Source organism: Dendropsophus ebraccatus, chromosome 13 (assembly GCF_027789765.1).
Source record: "Dendropsophus ebraccatus isolate aDenEbr1 chromosome 13, aDenEbr1.pat, whole genome shotgun sequence".
Classification (NCBI taxonomy): domain Eukaryota; kingdom Metazoa; phylum Chordata; class Amphibia; order Anura; family Hylidae; genus Dendropsophus; species Dendropsophus ebraccatus.
The window spans coordinates 36,176,240-36,200,214 of NC_091466.1; the positions used below are offsets into that span (position 1 = coordinate 36,176,240).

The following is a 23,975-nucleotide window of genomic DNA, read 5'->3' on the forward strand; positions in this document are numbered from 1 at the left end:
TGATTGGGAATTCTTTGCGCTTTTAAAAATGATAAAATAATAAGGGAAAAAAGAAAACTATATTTAATTTCTGTCAGGAGATCCAAACCAAAGAAAACAAACTGGTGATTGTCACTAGACACTAGATAATAATAATGCTTTTATTTGTATAGAGGGCCGGGTGCTAACAAATTCCATTGAATATGAGAAAACCGAGGGAGCCAGAGACTTAACGATTAGAGATGAGCGAATCGGGTTCGAGTCGATCCGAACCCAAACGATCGGCATTTGATTAGCGGTGGCTGCTGACCTTGAATAAAGCCCTAAGGCTATGTGGAAAACATGGATATAGTCATTGGCTGCATCCATGTTTTCCAGACAACCTTAGAGCTTTATCCAACTTCAGCAGCCCCAGCTAATCAAATGCCGAACGTTCGGGTTCGCTCATATCTATTAACGATGCTTCACCCAACAACATTACCTTTCAAACCAGGATTTAATGGTTTTCATCAGAGGCTGTCCAGGGTAGATCTGATTTTGTCTGAAAATTGTGAGGATACCAATAAGCTTCCTCCTGAAAGCCTCATTCTGCAAGTCCTGATCAGCATTAAACAGACTCTGAATGGAATCTTCAGGGGGTTGGAAGTGTCTCTGTAGCATTTCATCATAGAGCGTCCAGGCCAGCTTGTCCTCGCGGTGATCGATCGCGGCTTTTATACACTCCCCATAATTCCTGGCTGACGGTGTGCCGGCTTTCTTGATGCTCTCTAAAGAGGCTATGGCTTCCCTCCAGCGATCAGTGTCACTTAGACCCTTAATAAGGAGGCTGTGGGCCCCTGTATCCAATGTGTCAAATTTACTTTTCATGATATCGCACACATCATAGATCTCCTGGGTCTGCTTCTGCTGGACACATAACACTAGATACTTTAGGAGTAACTTGTAAGTCACATCTCCCTCCTTCACAGCCACATAAGACAGCAAGGACTTGGCGATGTCTAGATTGGTGTTTTTTCTAAGCATTTGGTCCATTGCAAGATTCTCAAAATTTACCAACTCTTCGTGTTCCGATTTTAGGTGTCTCCATCCATCGAGACTCAGCGGCTCAGAGGGTAAAGCTATTCTGCTCTCTGCTCTACTGGTGGAGGAGTCCTCAGCTCCTGTCACTGCTTTATTCTTGTCAGACCTTATTTTGGCAGCACCGGCATTAAACACGGACGAGCCTCTCATGTATTCCTTCCTTTCTGACTTCCTCGGATATTTTATGTAGGATCCATCTTTATCTACATGAGCATTTACACTACATGTTGCACTTATAGTCTGAACAGGGTTGTAAACTGGCACCCAGCTAATGCAGGGCATAAAAGCTGCAGTGATCTGACCTCCTGGCACTTTGCTGGTACATACTGTCCTATACCATGCCCTGCACAGCAGGAGGGATGACATGCTGATCTGCCACAAATCAATGTAGTAGCGACTATAGGAATAAGGGCGACTGAATCATTATGAGACGTAAAGTAAAACTATTACAATTACAACCACCAGACACTACACTCACTGCTCTTCTCCTTGCACTCACATGTCTATGTCAACGCGCAATCACTTCCGGGTTCACCAGGAGCCAATCAAAGCTATGCTAGAGTTCAAACACCGCTAGAGCGCTTCATCTAATAGCTGTTGTCTTCAGCGATGGCGCCATTTTGGCATAGAACACGCGGCTCTGTAAATGGAACATGTCTACGGAAAAATGTCTTCCCTGTCTACAGTCTATGCACGAAACTAGAGACGTCGAATAAAACTCACAGAGACCATAGTAATTGTGGGCAGAAACGACAACGAACTGTGGAAGTGACGCTGTGAGCGGTCGGGGAGATTGGGCTGTGTTGTGCTATGGTAACGATTACACAGCAGCAGGTGATGTGGGAAATCTTGTAGGACGTCTCATCAGTCATAAATAGGTATTTATCAATGTGCTATCTGCATGACATGACTGTGGCTGAGTAGAGGGACCTGTGTCCTACCAGCTAGGAGAGTACAACTCTTGTTCCTTCAAGTAAATTCATTTATTATGGCTCCTTTCACAGTGTACATCAGGCTGTGGGGGTGCCTGTAGGATATACATATGTGGAATTGGAGGACCCCTTTAAATAGTTACTGTGACTGAAAAACATTCTTTGACGTGAAAAGTTTTGATTGGTCAGGGTCCCTTTGGCCCCCACCAATTGCTAGAACAAACCAGGAGAAGCGCTCAGCTAGGAACTTCTCTCCTTAGGTCTCCAGCTCATGAAGATGTTCTATGAACTTTCTATAGAATCTGTCTCCTGCAGCTGGGAGAGGGACTTGCACTCTTTCTGGCATATGGTAGGGTCTTAGCATCAGGACCACACCATTCAATACTTGTGACATGTCAGAAGTTTTTCTTTAAAGTGGCGCTTTAAAAATCTTTTGACCTGTCATAGAAAGATATTGGCCTAGATTTATCAATGCTGTGCCAGGCGAATACTAGAAAACTGTCTCAAATTTTTGCACAAAGCATCCTCTCTGTGAGTTTATTTTTTAAAGTGACTGTACCACCAGGCCCAGGCTGAAGCACTGGAGGCGGGCCGACCCACCCTTAGTGGGAAGAAACTCCAGCCCCTCCATGACGTGACTCCAGTAGAATCAATGGAACCCTATCATAGAGGGGCTAGGGTTTCCTCCCACTAAGGGTGGGTCGGCCCGCCTCCAGTGCTTCAGCCTGGGCCTGGTGGTACAGTCACTTTAAAGGACAACTCCGGTGGAAACTTTTTCTAGCAATTAGAAAACTTTACAAAGTTATATAACTTTGTAATGTGTTTAAATTACCTTTCTCCAACCAGCAAATGGCTGGAAATGAAAATTAAGATGGGCCCAAGAGTGAGTGTAAGTATAAAAACTGTGTTTGGCGCAAAATGCAAATTATAGAGTGAAAATCTACATCTGCTCTGGGGAAGGTGTAGATTTTTGCGCCCGCCTCAGGCCAGATGGATTTACCAAGAGCCTCAGTAAATCTGTTGCAGCGCACGGGAGCAGGGATTTTATTAGACGGGTGATGGTTTGATAAATCTCGGCTATGGTGCTTCACCTCCTGGATGTTTGTGATCTCCAGAAGATGGGCTCCATAAATGTAAATTAGGGACTATCTCCAGCAGCAAGACAGAAAAGACAGCAAGATGGGGAGACAATTGCTTAAGGTTAGGGTCACACTACGTTTATTGCAATCCATTTTTTTAATCTGTTTTTACAATAAACGGATACACTTGCGTGCATCTGTTTTGATCCATTTTTTCATTGACTTCCATTAAAAAAAAAACGGATCAAAACACATCAGTTTCACATACACATACACATTAACATACACAAAAACGTAGACGATCGTTAAAAAAAAAAAAAAGACCGATGTATTTAGATTTTTTTTTTTTACAAGGGAATTCAATGTAAAAATGGATCAAAACGGATGCACACAAATGTATCAGTTTTTTAAATCTGTTTTTTCATCAGTTTTTTGTAAAAACGGATTGCTAAAATGTAGTGTAAACCCAGTCTAAGAGCATTTCTCTTAGCTGGATCTAATAATCAGTGGGGGTCAGAACACCCAGACTCCAATTGATTAAAAGTCAAAACACGTCAAAAGTTTTTAACTTAACAATTCCCATTTCATTGCCAGTAACTCTTTAAGGGCAGGGCTATCCTTGAGTTGCTTGATCTCTTTAATGTGAATTACATTCCTATAGAAGCATTTTTTGCACAATAGGCATGCACCTGAAGTTGTTGTGCAGCCTGTGATGAATGGGTACGGTGGACAATATTTGTTTGTTATGTAACGTTTGGTTGCCTATGTATATATTTTCTTATTTTTTAAGAAGAATCACATTGCAGGAGAATGGACTGGAAGAAAAGTCTCAAAGAAAAGCTGGAAAAAGATAATAAAGGTATAATCTTTATAATATGGAACTGTATTTACTATGGGAAATAGCAAGTCAGCTATTGTGGGAGCTGCTCTTCTCAGTGCCACCCTGGGCAATAAAGTCTGTAGGGAGGAATGCCACCCACCCTCTATGATGCCCAGACATCTGGTGAGGCATACAGATAGGGTTGTTACTATCATGTGTCCTGTATACAAGCCACATAAACATTTTATTTTGCCTCATTTTGCTTTCCGGAGCATTCTTCTGTCAGTGTATAGCTATATGTTTATAAAAAGCAATCCATCTGTTTATCAGCCAGAAAAAGTGAGGAAGAGATGAAAGATGAGGAAATGGCAATGTTCACCAAGTTTTATGCAGAATGGAAAGGCAACCAGAAGGACTCGAATTCTCGATGCATCCCGCGATTCTACTACAGGGTGAGTACAAGGTCACGGAAACATCTGTCAACTGTGAGACATTAGAGGACTTCAAGGAAGCTATAAGGAGATTGATTCTGCTATTGGCATTATAAAAATACAGAGTTACACATAACTAAAAAGCCTCAGGTTCTGTATTCACACATTTCTCACTCTAATCCACTAAACCCTTGATTATATTATCCTTCCCAACACACATTAAACTAGTTGTAACACTGGATTGGTGCCATACCTGAAAATCCTGCACCCGTATTATTAATTTGATGAAATAAAAAACCTTCTAATTAGAAATATCAAGTCTTCCACTACTTATCAGCTGCTGTATGTCCTGCATGAAGTGGTGTATTCTTTCCAGTCTGACACAGTCTGTCCAAAGCAGGAGATGTTTTCTATGGGTATTTGCTACTACTCTGGACAGTTCCTGACATAGATAGAGGTGGTAGTACAGATCACTGTGTCAGACTGGAAAGAATACACCACTTCCTGCAGGACAGGACTGCTCTCCCATTGTAACTGATAGAAGGCAGGAGTCGGCACTGTGTCTGCGCAGAGGGGTTACCGGCGCCGATTCCGTAGTGTGAATGGGGCCTTACACTGAGGTACAGACAACATACAGGGCATGTATACCCTATTTTTTTAGACCTAGAACTATTGTTATACATCACTGCCATTGTGGAAGTAATTTTATAAAAGCTTTACTTATTTGTTCCGCACAGTTACCTGCAGAGGATGAGGTGTTACAGCAGAAGCTGAGAGAAGAGTCACGAGCCGTCTTTCTACAGCGGAAGAGCCGAGAATTACTAGACAATGAGGAACTGCAGGTGGGATGAGACTGATTCCACAATAGTAGCAGTTCTATTGAGCTGCATGAATATTACCATTATAGCTGGATTCACTTTCCTTGACTTTATTATACACTTTAAAAATGTGTCAAAATTTAGAACTGGCAAAATGTTTATGTATTAGCCTATAAGTCTGAATGGATTTTGTGCCATATGGGGTCAGCGTACAACATGACAGGGACACTTTAACAAAAGTGAGCTGACCCTAATGATATTGGTGGGATGTCCTCAGTTTGGGTGTGAGTTTTGCAGTTCCTTTCTATTGGAGTGAATGGAGCTGAATTGTAACCTGATGACAGGTGTGGGGCTGTTTTTGTAAAAAGGTAGCTGTGTTTTTTTCCCTTAAGGCTGGATAACTCCTTTAAAGGGAACCTGTCACCCCCCGTGCCGGGGTGACAGGCTCCCGACCCCCCGTTAGAGCCCCCTTTACTCACCTAATCCCGCCGGGTCCCGCTTCTGGAGGGGGTCGGGTGATGAAGATCTCAGCCGCTGCAGCCCGGCGCGCGCGCTGAGAGATGAGTCCAACACCCATAGAGAAGGACAGGAGAGTCCAGCACTCCGTCATTCTCTATGAGCGTTGGACTCATCTCTCAGCACGCGCGCCGGGCTGCAGCGGCTGAGATCTCCATCACCCGACCACCTCCAGAAGCGGGACCCGGCGGGATTAGGTGAGTATAGGGGGCCCTAACGGGGGGTCGGGAGCCTGTCACCCCGGCACGGGGGGAGACAGGTTCCCTTTAAGGGTATAAACACACACACCGTATACTCAGCGTATTTACTGCCGCGATACGCAGCAAATACGCAACAAATACGCAGCAGATTAGATCTAAATAACTGAACACAGCATCAAATCTTCTGCAGATCTGCTGCGTATACGGTGTGTGTGTTTGTACCCTAACTGAGTATAACCTGCTGTGTTTGCTCTTTTCTGCTCCATTTATTCCTTCCTAAATGAGCTACATTTTTCTTTATATGGTTCTAGAACTTATGGTTCCTTCTGGACAAGCACCAGTCACCTCCCATGATTGGGGAGGAAGCCATGATCAACTATACTAACTTCCAGATTGTTGGTGAAAAGGCAGGGCCAAAATGCAGGTAAGTCTATGTCCAGCAAATCTACTAGTCCTTAACTGGTAATAAACCAGTAGTATGCATGATATGAGAATCATAACTGATAGCTTTTTTTTTGCTTTTCTTTATGTCACATTCTAGGCCATTTTTCACAGCTAAAGTCTTCAGCAAACTTATTCACAATGATCCCTATGGCAGGATATCAATTATGCAGTTTTTCAACTATGTTATGAGAAAAGGTAAGACAGAGGTCCTGGGCTCTATTGACATTGATATTTTGCAAAAAAAAACATATTATAGAAGGACTTAAAGGGGTCTAGAAGAACTTCATGTGTTTCCCTATTTTTTGTTTTTACGTTTATATCACATTTCCTCTTCATCAGATTACCCAGTAACAGGATGAAAAAAACTTTTCTGGCCCCTTTCTGTGCAGCTATTAACCTGTCTGTATTCTCCTTTCCATTTCTGCACTCCTGGAGTGCTTAATTTGCATCTAAGCCACTATGTATCTGAAAACTCTCTTCTTGACTTTTTTTTTTTTTAACTTTCAACATTCAACAAAAACTCCCCTAACTAAAGTCTCTAATGATCCTTCTGATGGCCAAATCTCAAGGAACTCCTCTCTGTTGATCCTCCTGGATCTGTCTAGGGAATTTGACACTGTAGACCACACCCTTGTCCTCTGTGTGCTCCTTCTCTGACCGCTCCTTCAGTGTATGATTTGCGGACTCTCCTCTTTCCGTTACCGTTTGGTTTCCTCAGGGATCAGTTCTGTGTCCTCTCCTCTTTTCTCTCTCTGCAAATCCCTTATGGGACACGGTATGAGCATGTTTGTCTTTCTAGCTATATACCTCTTCCTGTGACTGTCCTATAATATCACCTTCTCCCCACAGCAGTGTCTTCCTCCTGTACATACTAAAACTGGTGACTGACTTATCCACCTTTATGTGCACAACAGATTATTATCCTTACATGTGCCCCTAGGAATATTTAGTGCTGCAGCATATGTTGAGATACATGTAGATACATACGTGACTTCCAGTGTGGTGACCAGTGACTTTTTTTTTTAGGCTAGTCACAAAAACGTCTTTTCACGCCAGTGACTAATGTAGGGACTTTAAGACTATAAAGGAATTACTCCACCTGTTTCTTTTCTTTCTTCTAGGGTTGATCATTCACTTTAGTTCTAATTTTAGATTTTTTATGACTGCTTGATTAACCCTTTCATGCTTCTGGTGTCCAAGGGAAGTAATGTTATGTGAAGAGAATAGGTCACATGTGGTGCTTAGAGATTACAGTAGGCAATGGGGCCATCTTTTTCTATACTACTACATGAGAGCAGTTTTATCTGTGGAAGCAGACCCTGTTGGTCATGGATATAGGTGCTACACCTGTTTTACATTGATGAGGAATATCACACATAGATACCAATGTATGTATTCCTAGTCCATGGAGTGTTCTTTTTCTGTAATCATTATTCCCAAATATATCTCTTAGGAATTGGATCGTTTTGTCATTTGTTTTAAAAACCATCTCATGAAAATCTGCCTACAGTGATGTATTAAGACATTTCCACCGGTTGTACCCTAGGGACTTAACACTTTTTGTGGTACTAATGGCTGTATCCTTTTCTTCCAGTATGGCTCCACCAAACAAGGATAGGTTTAAGCTTGTATGATGTGGCGGGACAAGGCTACCTGAGAGAGTCGGTATGTTGCTGTCTCCATACTATACTATTTCATATGTCTGTGCAGTTTTACAATATATTATTTGTCTATATATTTTTGACACCTGGCAGTCCCAGTCACATACAGACGTAATATGGATGCACAAATGCACCCATTTACAGCAGCGTGAAACCAGCCCATGCCCAAGTGCCATAAATGTCATAAACAGCTACTTCTCATGTTAGGTCTTAAATCTGTGATGTCTAAAAAGATATGATCACTATTTTCTGATCGGTTGCTATTGGTTGACGGGCTGTTACAGTGAACCAATAGACCTAAATGACAAACAGCCAGTGCTAACGGCACTAAAGGAAAAGAAGCCCTGTGTGTTTACAGCAGGCAGACAGGTAAGCTCTGGCCCCACCTTATAAAAGGAAAAGGATGAAAAATAGCTGTGCTCCATAGAGGTCACTCTAGTGGGTTAAAGGGCAGTGGCGTAGCTACCATAATGGTAGGGTAGTCAGCTGCTATAGGGGCCCTTGCAGGGGGGGCCCGGCGAAGAAGGTAAGAGACGCTCTCTTTCTCTCTCTCTCTATGCACAGTGCAAAAACTCCATACTTTCTAATAGTTGAAAATATGGTTATCTATTAAAGAAAGATTAAAAGTTTGTTTGACTCTTTAATGCACATACAGTTGCAGGTTAGTTTGTCTTTTAGTTTACTGTATTGTATGCAAAGTGGGAACAAATCTTCAGTGAGAATGTCAGTGATTAATAGATGCAATTCTGAATTTGACAGATGATTTCATTGTTCTTATACAGGACTTAGAGAATTATATCCTTGAGCTTATTCCAACCCTGCCTCAACTGGACGGTTTAGAGAAGTCCTTCTATTCTTTCTATGTCTGCACTGCTGTCAGGAAATTCTTTTTCTTCCTTGATCCTCTAAGGACAGGTAATATAAAAACTGCTCATCCAATTAAAGGTCTTTAAAGGGTTTTTTAAACGTTTGCGGGGGATGCCCGTGCTGTCATACCACAGAGATGGAAATCTACATTTACTAACTGGTTTCAGCAAATCTTACATGTCTATCATATGGAAGAATGTATGGCTGAATTCAAATCAGTTGTCTAAATTAGTTGAATGGCTGTCCACGTAATCTGTCTGAATGGCAGCTGCTGTCATAGAGTAGCTCTGTTTTTGCCGAAACATCCTACAAGCTATGTAGTCCATATACACCACTAGGACTTATAGGCAGGACTGTATTTATGAGACAACTCCTTTAGTCAGATGAGTTATATGAGCATATAACATAACATCTATGCTAATAGATTTTTTCTTTTTTCAGGAAAGATAAAGATACAGGATATCTTAGCTTGTAGCTTTTTGGATGATTTATTGGAGGTAAGTTTTTCAGAATGTATTCAGTATATTTTTAAAGCCTAAAACTGACTTTAAAGGAATTCCACACGTCCTGCAAATTTCATTGCATTAAAAACTAAAGCTGTGTGATTTGTTTTGCTTTCACAGCTACGAGATGAAGAACTTTCTAAAGAGAGCCAAGAATCTAACTGGTTTTCTGCCCCTTCTGCACTGAGGGTTTATGGTAAGTTCACTTCACTTTACTGGGGTCACAAATGAGCAAATTGCAAAACCAATTTACCTGCCATTACACTTCCACAACATTGGAATCATCTTCTTAGTTTATTCAGTGATAAAATGTTAGGTGTGCCTCACCTTTTAGAAGTCTGGGAAAGCAAGAAATGGCTGACTTTTTTCAGAACCTAGGAATGAAAGGTCCAGTTTATTTACACTTTTGCATGTTGTACTATGAATATCCAGGTCAGTATCTGAACCTTGATAAGGACCACAATGGGATGCTAAGCAAAGAGGAGCTGTCCCGGTACGGAACTGGTACCTTGACCAGCGTCTTCTTAGATCGGGTTTTCCAGGAATGCTTGACCTATGATGGTGAAATGGTAAGTGCCTTATGACATCAGAGTTTTGGAGATCTGTAATAATAGATTCTTAAGTGTAATTATGTTCAAAGATTAAATGGGCACTGTCACTATAAAAAAAACTTTTGACATGTCCCAAAGTTAGCCCCTGTAGTTAGGCCCTGACTGATCACTAAAACAAGTTGGGAGAAGTGTGCACTAAGCAAGTTCTCCCCTAGCTTTGTGCCAGACTCCCAGTATAAATCTATAGGATCCTCTCCATCATGGACGGAGAGAACGGCGAGAGAAGCCCTCAGCTATGCACTTCTCTCCCTGCTTGATCTAGCAATCATGGTCTAAGCACCCAGACACCGATTGAAAATATTTCATATATCTCTATCACATCTCAAACGTTTTTAACTGACAGTAACGCTTTAATGGTACAAACACACTGACCGGATTTGCAGCAGATTTCACACATTTCATTGCTGGTTATTTTCAATGAGAAGACATACTCACAGCAGGATTGTAGTGACAGCCCCCTTAACCCCCCACCGGCCAGAGCAAGCTCCAGCTTGCTTCGGGGGCTTCCGGCGTCTGTACGACCCGCTAAGCCAATCATTGGCTGTGGCAAGGCAGCACACTGATTGGCTGAGTTGGACGTCCAGCAGGGAACCCTCGAAGCAAGCTGGAGGCTGGAGCAGGTAAAGTAGGTACTGGCCGGTGGGGGCTTACTGGGCTGTCACTTACATTGACATCCTGCTGCGAGTATGTATTCTCATTGAAAATGACAGGCAAGGGATCCAGCTGCAAATTCTCCATTACAGGCCTTCCACATCCTTGTTCCTTGTGTCCCTGGACTATGGAGGTGAGGGATGACTTGGCCTACACTTTGTGTCTCACCGCTGGAGTGGCTTCTTCCCTGGAGCTGTGCTTTATTTAAAGAGGTTATCCAGGATTAGAAAAAGTACAGCTACAGCAAAAATAGCACCACTCATGTCTCAGGTTGTGTGCGGTATTACAATTCAGCTTCATTGAAACTGAGCTGCAAAATCCACACATCCACAAGTGCACGTTTATCTAAGCCTGGATAAAGCCACTGGACCACATATATGATAAAAAATTGACCTGAGTTTACACATTAAGGGCCTCTATTTATGAGCCTTCCTTGGCTTTGTATTAATAATTATAATTAAACAACCTGTACTTGTGAACACACCCTAAAGAATAGGTGGAATAGGCCCTTGCAAAACTAGTTTTAAAGTTATCAAAAAGAACTGAAGTCACTCACTGATCCGTCTTTTTTCACTTACTTTCAGGACTACAAGACATATTTAGACTTTGTCTTAGCCCTGGAGAACAGGAAAGAACCAGCCGCCCTGCAGTACATATTCAAGCTTCTGGACATTGAAAACAAAGGCAGCCTGAATGTATTTTCTCTGAATTACTTCTTCAGGGTATGTTAATAGCTGTAGCTGGTCTAAAGGCCCTGGTACATGTCAGGGTATGTCCACACTCCATAATCCCGGCGGATCACCTGCCGTGGATTCCGCAGCTTGCCCCCACTCGTGGTTGCGCGCATCTCTGCTGGTCCCATAGGCTTCATTCTATGGTTTGGCATATTCCGCCATCCACCTTAAGAATTTGCGGGTTCATTTTTTGGGCGGATGGCGGAATCTGCCAAACCATAGAATAAAGCCTATGGGACCAGCAGAGATGCGCGGGGGCGAGCTGGGTGATCCATCAGGATTCCTTAGTGTGGACATACGCCTAGAGAGAAATCAGCAGAACTGGATGACTATGTAATGTGTGTGGTGGCCTCCCTACTCCCCAAACAGATGATGTTGGGGTATGCTAAATTCCAACACACAATCATTTATTTTTATTTTGTTTCATAGGGATAAGCTGCCGGCAGTGGCAGTGACTTTTGTCTCTCCCCATTAAAGACATAGGGGGACATTTACTAAGCAGTCTAATGTGTGTGACTATTCTAATGAGGATTGGTGTATATTTTGTTACAAAATCTTGTGGCTGATTTATTAAAATGTAGCATAATGAATGTATCTAAATAAAAAGCTGCAAAAATTGCACAAGCAAATTTACCTGCTACTGACCAGACGTAAGCTCTGTTTGTGCGACTTTTTAAAAAGTTACAAATGATAAATTGGGCGCAAATCCCGGATTATGGGACCTTTTGGGTGAATACTCAAAACAGGCAGATTAAAAAAAAAAAAAGTTGCATCTAAAATATATTCACCTGTTGAATACTGGTTCATAAATAGAACTTAGGTGAAAAATCCAATAATTCTCCTAAAAATAGGCGCAAAGCCATAATTGTTCAGCCGACTACAAATGAATGAAAAAAGAAATTATGACTGTTTTGTAAAAGAAAAAAAATACATTGTATTTTTATATTCACTAATTCTGTCTATACTTAACAGGCCATTCAGGAACAAATGAAGATTCATGGACAAGATCCTGTCTCCTTTCAAGATGTAAAGGTGAATCCATATAAATGTTGAAATATCTACTGCCATTAACCTGTAGACCTGTTTGCAGCTAGCATTACATGCAGATTCATATTGGTTTCAGTGGAACAGTGTGTGCTGACATATACGTCTATAGAACAGAGAGATTTCTCCTTTATAGTATGTAATAAGCAACACCTATTTCGTTATTAACTTTTTGTTTCAATCTCTAGGATGAAATCTTTGACATGGTAAAACCAAAAGATCCCTTCCGCATAACACTTCAGGATCTTATACAAAGCAGCCAAGGGGACACTGTTTGCAGTATTCTTATAGACCTTAATGGGTTCTGGACATATGAAAATCGAGAAGTTCTGGTAGCGACAGATGGAGAAAGCCCTGCTGACATTGAAGATACATAAGCATCCACCAAAGAGACTACTTCAGCCCAAACTTAGTGCTAACCCTTGTCTATTTCATATTTATGGGATGTTATGTGAATACTACTAGACCATGTGGATGAACTTTTTCTGTTAAGATGCATGGTTTGCCATGTCCAGAGTTAATTTTTATAGGTTCCTGAATGGCAGATTGTAAGGATGATGCAGTCTTGATCCTATTTATTTTGCATTTTTTTAAAATATATACATGTATATTATTTTTAGTATTTTCCAAGTCTACCAGGTCAGTTTTTGGTGAAAAATACTAAGATATTTTCAAAAAGTGTAAAAAGGTGATACTTATGGCAAAATGTGGTAACATATGGCAACACTCCTGCATTGTGGTCAACGCATACATCCGAAAGCACGCCAATAGCCCACTCGATGTTGCCGATATGTCCCTATTAGTGTCTTGTGCTGCTTGTGCATTGTGCAGCATGATACTTGAGACAGGTTCCGTTAAAGCTTTGGTCTTAGTCCACAGGCATATGACAGAATCTAAACCCATCTGACAGCAGGTACATACAACCTGATGAACTAAAAATCACACAGTCAGCAGGTTTTAGAATGCCACAGTATCCACTTTATTAGCGATGCAATAAATACATATAAAACCTAGAAGACCTAGAAGTTCCCTGTGTCACAGCATACAAATACATGAAATAAGCAGATAGGAACATTCAGTGTAAAAAGTTTACCAATTCTGATAAACAAATCTGCCTATATTTTGGAAGGTATTATACCTTAAGCCACATGGATTAAAGGGTATTGCCACCTGGAGTAGTTATGCCCTATCATGTGGTTACAGCGCAATCCAGATAGAAACACCCCCCTTTAAAGAGACTGAAGATTGAGAACCTCCACAATATGTTGCTCCAGAGGAGACTTCAAATATTCTCGAACTACACTTGTCAATGTCTCCAGCAGCTGAATGTTGCCCATCCCTGAGCTATGTACTTCACACTGTACTTCAGTACTTCCTTGTATATAAAAGATAACATATAGATTCTTATTTCCTGTTTCCCAATTTAAAAGTAACCTAGTCTGGATGTTCAGCTGCTAATGGCTGTTAACGGGCCCCAGTTTCATCAGTGAAGGGAAGTAATGGTTTAAGGTCCCTATAGCTTACACTCTAGTACCATACATTAATTTATATTACTTACATTATATTCTAAGAGAATTGGAAGGTTTTCATACAACTATTTGGTGATTATTATGAGCTGAGAATCTTAAAGGGAATGTATCATCAGAAAATTAGTTGGTGTTTAAATTAGGTTATATGTTAAACATATTTTTAAAAATTTCAAGTGATATTTTTTCTAATTTTAAGTTTTTTTCTATTATCTTTGTAAATAATCTTGGTATCCTGCAGTTTTTATTCCCACTACTGGGGTAAAACAAGGCTGAGACTTCCTGTTTTGTCTGTAGTTATAAGAGGAGACATGTGACACCAGTAGATAAAGAAGACAATAGCAGCTCCCTATTCGAAGGTCACAGAGTATGCTCCGTAATGTTTCAGATTCATCTCAAAGAGATAGAGTATGTCTATTTTTGTCTATGTCCATGAGGTTTGCTGTAAAGCATGTCACTAAATGTTGTTAAAAGCAGCTTAGGCAAGATTGCAACCCCAAATACCAATGTAATAAAAGTTAGATTTAATAAAAATAAAAATACAGTCAGAAAATAGAAACATATTGATGAGATGAGCTGCAGACTAGAACAGAAAGACAATGACACCTTTTTATGTTCGGCTTGAGGTGTCAACGGTAGTGCCAAGAACTCGAGTGTCCCGACTGGCACTCACTAATTCCCAGCTCCCTGACTGATGTGCAGAGCCTAAGGCCTCATTCACATGTCAGCAAAACGTATCTGCAATTGCCGACAAATTTTATATCCCTTTGGTTTCTATGTGCCTATTCACATATCTGCTAGTTTTGCGGATGTGTAATCATTGTTGCAAAGAAGAGGGCCTGTCCTAGTGTGGGCCGTAATTGCGGCACACACAAAGCAACAGAAGTCTACGATATCTACTTTTTTTTTTTGCAGACGTTACATCCATAACATTTGCAAATACAGATCTGCAAAATTAAAACTGACGTGTGAATAAAGCCGTGTGGACTGCATTCAACTAAAGCATTGGGTCTTTATCATGCATATTTGTATCTACGGTGCAGGTGCAAAGTTTAGACATTAGGCTAGATAATTAGGGTTGCTATTCTTAGTTGTACACTTCTTTGGGCCCTTTAATAGAGGCAGTGTTTAGCAGTGGAACAGGGCCTACACGGATCAAGAGATTTCCCATAACTTACACCACTAATTTACATAAATTATGGCAGAAATCTACAGCATATCCACACGACCGTACATACGGTAAACTTTACACTTTTTTTTCTCCAGTGTTCTTTCAATTAAGGGTACGTGCACGCTACGGAATTACTGTTAAGACTTCAAGCGGATTCTGCCGGGCAGCCTCCGCTGAAATGTTTTGCCCATTCCATAGATTCAGCGATATTTGCTGGCAAATTCCAGATGGTCTACGGAAGTTCAAGTGGAACCCACCCAGCAGAATCCGCTTGAAGCCTCCTCGAAAATTTCGTAGTGTGCACATAACCTAAGACTGGCATAGAATGTGTTTGTTCAAGCAAATTACCCCTGAAGTCTTTTAAAAAATTTAAAATAAAAATCTAAGTGTTAATTCTTCTTTATGACTGCATTTCCATTCATTATTTTATGAAAGTAGATATATATTAAATGGTTCTAAATAAACCTTAGTGGCAAAAGATATGGTAGAGCTCATGGTTAATGGGACAGTTTGAGAAGCTTAAAGAGGCTGGCCACTTTATAGTAAAATTGTTCAGTGTACAGTATTAGTAAGTGTAGTCACTGTACCTACTGATAGCAGCTCCCAGCGAACCTCATAGAGCTAAACTCAGACTCCCCTCCTCCAGGCTGTGCTCCCCTGCTCTGTGGTAAATCTGTCCATAAGATAGCCGACATGGAGGAGCATGTGACCGTGCCCCCCCCCCCCCCAGTTTCCACCATAGGCATATACAGGCTCAGTGGTGGACACTGAGGGCGGGACATGGTCACATGATCCTCCATAAGGCAGGACATGGTCACATGCTCATCCATGTCGACTATCTTATGGACAGATTTACCACAGAGAAGGGCAGCCCAGCCTGGAGGAGCCAGCTGCTATCTTCAGCTAACCGTTGCCAGTAATTATTCTGATACTGATCATTTAACTATTTAAATGCCACAGTCAAGAGATCACAGTATTTAAACTCTATTGCGTCACCAATCTGGTAGTCTAGTGACCTGGTCAGCACCCCTGCTATTTGAATATGGGGCACGACTAGCTGGCAGCCCAAAGATTTTTATTAGGCTATGACTCAGCTACTGGGTCTCCTACAAAAGGGAGAAAAAAGAAAAATATATATATATATTTTTTAATTAACCCCTTACCCCCATTAATAAAAATTGTGGTATTACAACCAAATGACAAAATTGCAAATTTGTGGTGATCTCACATCCCAGAAGAAATAGAATAAAATGCATAAAAAAAAAAAAATGGTACTTCTAAAAACTACAGATCATAATGCAAACAAATTACTTTTTTTAAGTTTTTTTTATTTTTTAAAAGTAGTAAAACATAAAAACTGTACAAATTGGATACTGTGCTGACCTAAAAAAAAAAAAAAAAAAAGAAAAGAAACAACAACCTGTTAGGTTTAACAAAACCTTCTCAAAAAGGTGCAAATTTTAAATTTATTTTTCAATATCACCCCACTAAATTATTTTCTTTTGGTTTCACATGGCTTTTTATGATAAAATGAAGGATGCCAAAAACGGTTCAATTGGTTACACAAAAAAAAAAAAAAAAACACCAACTCATATGGCTTTATCAGTAAAAAACTTAAAGTTATGGCTTTAGGTGGGGAGGACAACACAACAATAAACCTTTTCCTAGCTGTTAAAGGGTTAATTTGCACAAGATTGTGCAAAATGGTGTCCAGGGGTGGACATTAAGTTTAGGACATGAAGACATCACATGAAGACATACATGCATGTTTAGTTTGATATTAAATATATTAACATATTTTATACACTGGATTTTTACAAACTGACCACATTTCAGAAACAGTAAGCAAGTAGCAACAACCCGTGGTAAATGCGGATGCTCCCTGGGTGCTGAGTTATAAGCGCTGTATGTTATTACCATACACCTGGGACTCAAGTAACATAGAAAGGCACAGTTGTCATTTTGGCAGGTGTTGCTTTTCTCTCGTCTCCTCTTTCTTCTAAGTGGGGACAGCAGACAGTTCCTGCTTCTGCGCCAGGTTTACAGAGTCCTCTCCTTCCATTACAAAACTGATATTGACAAAGGAGCTGGCGGCCTCGGGCTGCTCTGACTGCGGGCTGGCTTCACGCTGCACGGCCTGCTGCTCCTGGTACTGCTTCTCTGCCTGCTCCGACATTTCATTCTCTTCTTCCTCCTCGTCAACCTACAAAAAGAAGAGCAGCAAAGACACTACTTTATCAAGAGGCGGCCTGTACACACAGGGTGAGATTTAACAGGGTGTAAAGTGAAACTGGCTCAGTTGCCCCTAGCTACCAATCAGATTTCACCTTTTATTCCTCACTCTTTTGAAAAAGAAAGGTGGAATTTGATTGGTTGCTAGGGGCAACTGAGCCAGTTTCACTTTACACCATGTTTGATAAATCTCCCCCAGAGTACCAAGACTGATTTCCACTAGCATTTTTTTTTGCATAAGTCACAATGTAGTCAATGTCTAGAAATCAGTCTCACTTTTGTGAGGTAGACTCTGCTTTAATGCAGGTTGATCTCTCCAAGCCACAGGTATACAGGTTATTAAAGAGCTATCAAAAACTATGAAAACATGGCTGCTTTCTTTAAGAAACAGCCCCACTTTCATCCTCAGACTGCTATTGCACCTCCGCTCTATTCACCTCAATGGAACCAAGCTGCAATACCACACATAACCTGGGGACAAGAGTGGCGATGTTTTTTCTAATCCTGGATAAACACCTGGGTACACATTCACCAATTATAACAATAAAGCCACCTGCTTAATATTGTTATGATGCAGAAACACTGCGGAAAGTGAAAATCTGCAACAAAGCAGCAGCATTTCAGTCCTATGTGAACACACCCTGAGGACTGCCATAAGACAGTAACCACATGGGGAGAACAATGCGAGTTGGAATTATAGTCTATTGCTGTTAAACATGAACAATGTGACATTCATGTGCCTGGCTGCATGTGATGGCTATAATGGCTTATTCATTGCTAGAATCATAATGCCATTCATATCCACAATCTGCAGCCAAATATTCATTCATTATTGCTTTTTTCCAGTTAATGTCTCATTGTCCAATTTTACATACAGTCTGGGGTAGTATATTAATATTCATATATTATATTCATTCAAGCAGTGGTTCGTGGTCACAGTATCCCTGGTAACAGGACGGACCTCAGCTCACTATTACCGTTCCCAGAATAGATAGATAATCTATGCCAGCACATACCTCCTTCTGCATCCTGTAATATTCATCAATGGCATACTGGTACTTCGGGGTGCTGACCCCCAGGACTGATGCAATTTTTTCTCCTAGGAAGTCGCAGACTGAGAGACGAAACGAGAACATATGTATTAAAAGGTAGAAAACACCCCAACTTCTACTCATCTCCATGTCACCGATAGGAATAAAACAGCTGAATAACAAGCAGTAAGGAATAATATAAATCTAACCAATAATATGTGGTTCTCTCCTAAACGTATTCAGATAAACTGCTGTGGGAAGTCATACATTTATGTAGTGTATTGTTAGACTAAAGCTTAGGTAGGTTCTTAATGGTAATTAAAATGTAAGACTATACAGTGATGCCGTCACCCACAGCACAGGAGGATCAGTGCCATACTCCCATTACCCCAGACACAGTGTATGGCTGAATGAGCAGGGATGTGCACCTACTATTAAAGATCATATGATATAGGCCATACTATATAGTCCATACAGGACAATTCACCAGAAACCCTTTGGCTAATGTTTATTGGGTTACCATGCACACTGAGCAGATGAAGTTATAGACAATGGACTAAGTTGTGAACTTTGCAAATGCACCTGAAACATGAGAAGTAACAGGAAGAGTTCGAGGGATTTTCCGCAAGCGACATATTGATGGCAAATCCTTAAGAGTCAATGTGCTGCTATACAAGTTCTAGGACACGGCTCTCCTGTATGCATTACTGTTGGTGAGCTTATCAAAATAGAACATTTAATAGACTGAATAATAATAATTAAAAAACAAAAAAACACTTAACCCCTTATTGCCCAAATCATTTTGTTATTTTTTACATTCTTTGTCCAAATAGCAGCAGTTATCTCATAATGGCAGACGTGATTGAGCAAACAACAGTGGTCACTATAAAATAATGGCTCTCAAATGGCCCAAAAGAGGCAGTGTGTGAACATATCGTCAATTTTTTTTTTTTACTTTGCCGTATGAGGGTTTGTTTTTAATGGTGCAATTTTGGGGTTCATAAAATTTAGTCACTATAATTTTTCCGTTTTGAATATTTGCTATTCACAGTGAACTAAAAATATGTTTTACTAGTTTGGCACAATAAAAAAGCCACTGATTAAAAATTGCGTCGCCATAATCCAAGCCTAGTAACTTTTTTATTTTTATTTTTTTCTTGATAGAGATGTTTTTTTTTTTTTTTATTTGTTTTTTTAGAGAAAGTAGTTGTTCTCTTGGTATCATTTTCTGTTAAATACAACTTTTTGACTGTTCTTATCTGTTTTTGGGAGGTTAATTACAAAATAACACCATTCTCGCATTTTGGTAGTCCGGCAAAGACTTAAAGGGGAAGTCCAGGCAAAATAATTTTTAGATCTGTTATTGCCCAACAAAAGTTATAAAAATTACTAATAGACACTTATTATGGGAGATGCACCCATAGTGCATTTTCCCTGCACTTACTACAGCATGGCCTGTTCAGGTCTCTGTAAAGTTGGTGATGTCACGCCACATTAACTGCTGACACCTGGCAGTTTATGTGATGTGACATCACCAACTTTACAGAGACCTGAACACGCCATGCTGTAGTAAGTGCAGGGAAAATGCACTATGGGTGCATTTCCCATAATAAGTGTCTATTAGTAATTTTCATAACTTTTGTTAGGCAATAACATATCTTAAAATTATTTTGCCCGGACTTCCCCTTTAACCACTTTCATTTCTCCAAGCATCATATTGATACATGAGGACTGGGAGAGCTGCGAGTCCACTGCGCAGCTTCAGACTCCATAGTGTCCGTGGATTACGAAGTGTGAGAATAAGTCTTAGTAACCATATAAAAACAAGTAGGGTCACTAAGGAGGTATCAGGCTATTATGAATGAGGGCCTATCCTCAAGATAGACTTTCAATTACTAACGGTTAGTAAGCCCATGAGCGGCACCCCAGCGTTCAGCTGTTTAGTGCCTACAGTTGGCTCCAATCACTGTGTAGAGATGGCGTTACTTTTCTGCAGCCGCACCAAACAGCAGCAGGGGTGGAAAGGCCATCACTTATATTAGAACCCCTTTAAAGCCCATGATAGAAATGATGGAACTACCACATCTGGCGAATGTTCACCCAGCCATAATATAAAGCTATAAAACATGTTTTTTTTTTTATTATATCTGTGATTTGGGTATTTGCTATGGGTGACCATCCTTAGTGTGGGGTCCCACCATATCTGCAATGCTTGTCGTATGAACTTGAAATAAACAAACTGTGGGCTAAATTAACTATTATATGTAACCACAGGAGAATAGATGAAAGTTTTATTCTCATCTAGTGCAAAGGGGTGCAAGACATACCTGAAAGTGTGGAGGTTGCAACTCTCAGCATGTAGAACCAGAGATACGGTCCCCATGTTAACTTTGTCTGTAAGAACCATATAAAGAAAAAATAAAAGTTATTAGCTCATTGTTAATAGTATATAATCTGGTGGGTGCATGTTAACGTAAGACACATTCACAAGAGCAGAACCCAATCCTGCTTTTACTCATCATTATTATAAGCAGCAGTAGTTCACTGCTTGAACCAGGGCTGCCTTTCCTTGCTTACAGCTTCATTAACAGAAAAATAAAAGAGTTATGGCACTTAGAAAGCAAAGCAGAACAAAGTCAAAACTAAGGGCCCTATTACACGGGACGATTATCGTGCGAAAAATCGTTAAATTGTTCGAATTTAAACTATAATCGTTCTGTGCAATTGCAGGCACTGATCGAAAAAAACCTTTCGTATGTCGTTGATTGTTTATTTAGATCTGAACCTAAAATTATCGTTAATCGTTTGCTGTAATTCCACGTTTTTTCACTAATCGTTCAGTGTAATAGCACATTGTTCATTGTTTTTCTGGGATCAGAAGGAGTAAACGATCATAGTAACGATCACAATAATGATCATAGTAACGATCGTAACTAACGATTATCGTTCTGTGTAATATGGTGGACGATTTCAGGTTAACGGTAGACAATCTTGTTTGCGATCGTTTATCATTAGTCGTTAATCGTTAAAAATCGCTCAGTGTAATAGGACCATAAGGGCCCTATTCCACGGGCCGAGCAACAATGTAAATGAGCGCCGATCTGCTAGATCGGCGCTCGTTTACTGGGCCCATTCCACGGCCCCGATGATCGTTTAGCGAGGGCTGCAGGGACATAGTTACCAATGTCCTTTCAGCATACTTTACCTAGCAGGGCTTCTCCTGCGCTCCATCTTCCTCCCCGGGTCGCGCGGCACATCAGCTTCGATTTTAGGTTTGGACCTAAATGAATGATCAGCCGATGACACGATCATCAGCTGATCATTCTCTCTATTCCACCGAGCGATAATCCGATTCGGCCATTTATCGCTCCTGTGGAATAGGCCCCTAAAAGTGGCTGCATCAGATCTGGGCACTTACTGGGTCAACACTCGGCAAAAGATCCCTCTTCTCCTGCAACTCTTCTTCCTCGTCTGTACTATATTCCTCCATGGTTTCACCGCTGGCAAAGTGGATGATTCTTCGAGGAATTTTTTTCTTCTTCCTGACATCTCCAAGCTCCACACTTTCAAACTCTCGATCACCATTAATCACAACCTGTGTCAACAAAAGGAGCGGTGAATATGTCACTTATTAAACAGCACATTACAATACAGTTACCAGAAGATGGCATTCCTGCTCAAAAGATTGGCCCATAAACCATTCCATAACCTTCTAAAAGTCAGGGGGCCATAACAGAAGAGGTCTGTAGATTTCTTCAAATGGGCAAGTCATTAAACGAATATATATAGGTCAGAGAGACAAGGGAAAAGTTTTCGCTTGGGTTTCACCCACTGATAAGGGCAATCACCTGTACAGGTATGCTTAACAGTCTATGGGCCAGATGGATTTAAGTGGAACTATGAGCAGGTTATACGAATCTACCCTGCTGATAGCCCCCTATAGTGCCGGAGACGCTGAGGGGGCAGGTATGCGTCTTACCCTCCTCCTCAGCGCCAGTCCCACACTGTTAGTTGGCGTAATCTTTAGAAAGTGTTAGAAGCACTGCCGAACCAGCTGTATTGATAATAATTAATAATGTTAGGGTGCGGCAGTGCTCCTAACAGTTTCTAAAGATTACGCCAACTAACAGTGAGGGACTGGCGCTGAGGGTGAGGAGGAGACACATATATACATAGTGACCCTAGTGCTATAGTGGCTATCAGCAGGTTAGATTCCTTTAACCTGCTGAAAGTTCCCCTTTAAGGTTGCCTCTAAGGCAGGACCAGACTGCACAGACATGGTGTGAAAAGCTGCTACCTACAGCTGATCACCAGGGGTTATAGAAGCTGGAGTGATGGCGATCAGCTGATCACTGGGGCATTTCTGTTCTTAGATGAAGTTCCCCAACTGAGACACAATATATAAAGAATTGCATGTGCAGTGAACACCAGGTGTGGCTGTCACTCTGGGGGGCACTAAGTGCCCAGTTACCCTTCTCAGACCTGTTCCCCTCCATATTGTTCTACAGGATGCCAAGTGTCAGGACAGAGCAGAGCGCGGTGGCAGAGCAGGGCGCGGTGGCAGAGCATGGTGGCAAAGCAGGGCACGGTGGCAGAGCAGGGCACGGTGGCAGAGCAGGGCATGGTGGCAGAGCAGGGCGCGGTGGCAGAGCATGGTGGCAAAGCAGGGCACGGTGGCAGAGCAGGGCACGGTGGCAGAGCAGGGCACGGTGGCAGAGCAGGGCACGGTGGCAGAGCAGGGCATGGTGGCAGAGCAGGGCGCGGTGGCAGAGCAGGGCGCAGTGGCAGAGCATGGTGGCAAAGCAGGGCATGGTGGCAGAGCAGGGCATGTGGCAGAGCAGGTCATGGTGGCAGAGCAGGGCATGGTGGCAGAGCGGAGGATGTTAGCCTCCTGATGTCTGTGCATTATGACTGTGCAGATACTTCTATATCCAGACCCCTATTTATATAATAACCATACAGAATAACGCAGTCACATCACCTGTACACAGTAACCACCACTCAGGGACACGAGTGATGGGACGAGAAAACACGTCTACAAGTTACCGTACATCCACTCACCTCTCCAGCAGCCATAGCACCGGATGCCAAGTTCAACTGCGCGGTCCCTGCTCCGAGCTTACCGGGCAACAACACGGAGATGAAGCTAACGGCCCCTCCCAACTCTAGTGCGTTCCACGCCTCGGTCTGTAAGCTCAGACACTTCCGTGCGTTTCACGCCGCCCACTCTATACAAGCGCATAGCCCAAGGTTTCACCTGTGAGCTTCCGTACGTTTGTATAAGCAGATCTCTAGGTGGCGCTAGTGAAGATGCGGCCGCAATAATAGACGCTAAGTGGCGCGAGAGGGTCGGATTACTAGTGATGCGGCCATAGCACAGAGAAACCAATCCATATACAGTAGGTGGCGCTGGAGAGTCAGATGACTGTCAGGTGATTTAGGGAGTTTACAGCTTCTGGTTAAACGATAGGTGGCGCTAGCGAATCACATGACGTCACGCGCTTGTAGCTTCTAGTTACATGAAGCAACGAAAGGACATCGCCGGGCGCGGTGGCGTGCGTCTGTAATCCCAGCTACTTGGGAGGCTGAGGCTGGCGGATCGCTTGAGTCCAGGAGTTCTGGTCTGCTCTGCGCTATGTCGATCG

The 23,975-nt window shown here is 41.7% G+C and overlaps 3 protein-coding genes across 6 annotated transcripts in view; 1 reads left to right on the top strand and 2 right to left on the bottom strand.

Annotated features, from left to right (window-relative positions):
* Window positions 1-1,547, bottom strand: part of PRORP (protein only RNase P catalytic subunit) — a 56,071-nt gene extending 54,524 nt beyond the window's left edge. For both annotated transcript variants that reach the window (XM_069949956.1, XM_069949955.1), the window contains exon 1: window positions 461-1,547. In XM_069949956.1, coding sequence (XP_069806057.1) covers window positions 461-1,425 — 965 coding nt within the window. In that variant the 5' untranslated portion in view covers window positions 1,426-1,547. The remainder of the gene's footprint in view (window positions 1-460) is intronic.
* Window positions 1,548-1,764: 217 nt separating this feature from the next.
* Window positions 1,765-14,299, top strand: PPP2R3C (protein phosphatase 2 regulatory subunit B''gamma). Of its 2 annotated transcripts, none has more exons than XM_069949217.1 (14): window positions 1,765-1,937; window positions 3,861-3,929; window positions 4,221-4,342; window positions 5,059-5,163; window positions 6,167-6,279; window positions 6,397-6,494; window positions 7,894-7,964; window positions 8,743-8,875; window positions 9,269-9,324; window positions 9,451-9,526; window positions 9,763-9,899; window positions 11,177-11,314; window positions 12,299-12,358; window positions 12,559-14,299. In XM_069949217.1, exons 2-14 carry the CDS (start codon window positions 3,881-3,883, stop codon window positions 12,745-12,747), a joined length of 1,347 nt encoding a protein of 448 aa, XP_069805318.1. In that variant the 5' UTR covers window positions 1,765-1,937; window positions 3,861-3,880; the 3' UTR covers window positions 12,748-14,299. The 2 variants fall into 2 exon arrangements, with proteins under 2 accessions (XP_069805318.1, XP_069805321.1); XM_069949220.1 differs by having other exon boundaries at window positions 3,864-3,929.
* Window positions 14,300-16,528: 2,229 nt separating this feature from the next.
* Window positions 16,529-23,744, bottom strand: FAM177A1 (family with sequence similarity 177 member A1). Of its 2 annotated transcripts, none has more exons than XM_069951158.1 (5): window positions 23,392-23,744; window positions 21,749-21,925; window positions 20,658-20,733; window positions 18,316-18,413; window positions 16,529-17,270 (listed from the first exon to the last, which is right to left on the bottom strand). In XM_069951158.1, the coding sequence occupies exons 1-5, from the start codon at window positions 23,404-23,406 to the stop codon at window positions 17,067-17,069; spliced, it is 570 nt and encodes a 189-aa protein (XP_069807259.1). In that variant the 5' UTR covers window positions 23,407-23,744; the 3' UTR covers window positions 16,529-17,066. The 2 variants fall into 2 exon arrangements, with proteins under 2 accessions (XP_069807259.1, XP_069807260.1); XM_069951159.1 differs by having other exon boundaries at window positions 20,658-20,724; window positions 23,392-23,739.
* Between the last annotated feature and the right edge of the window lie 231 nt (window positions 23,745-23,975).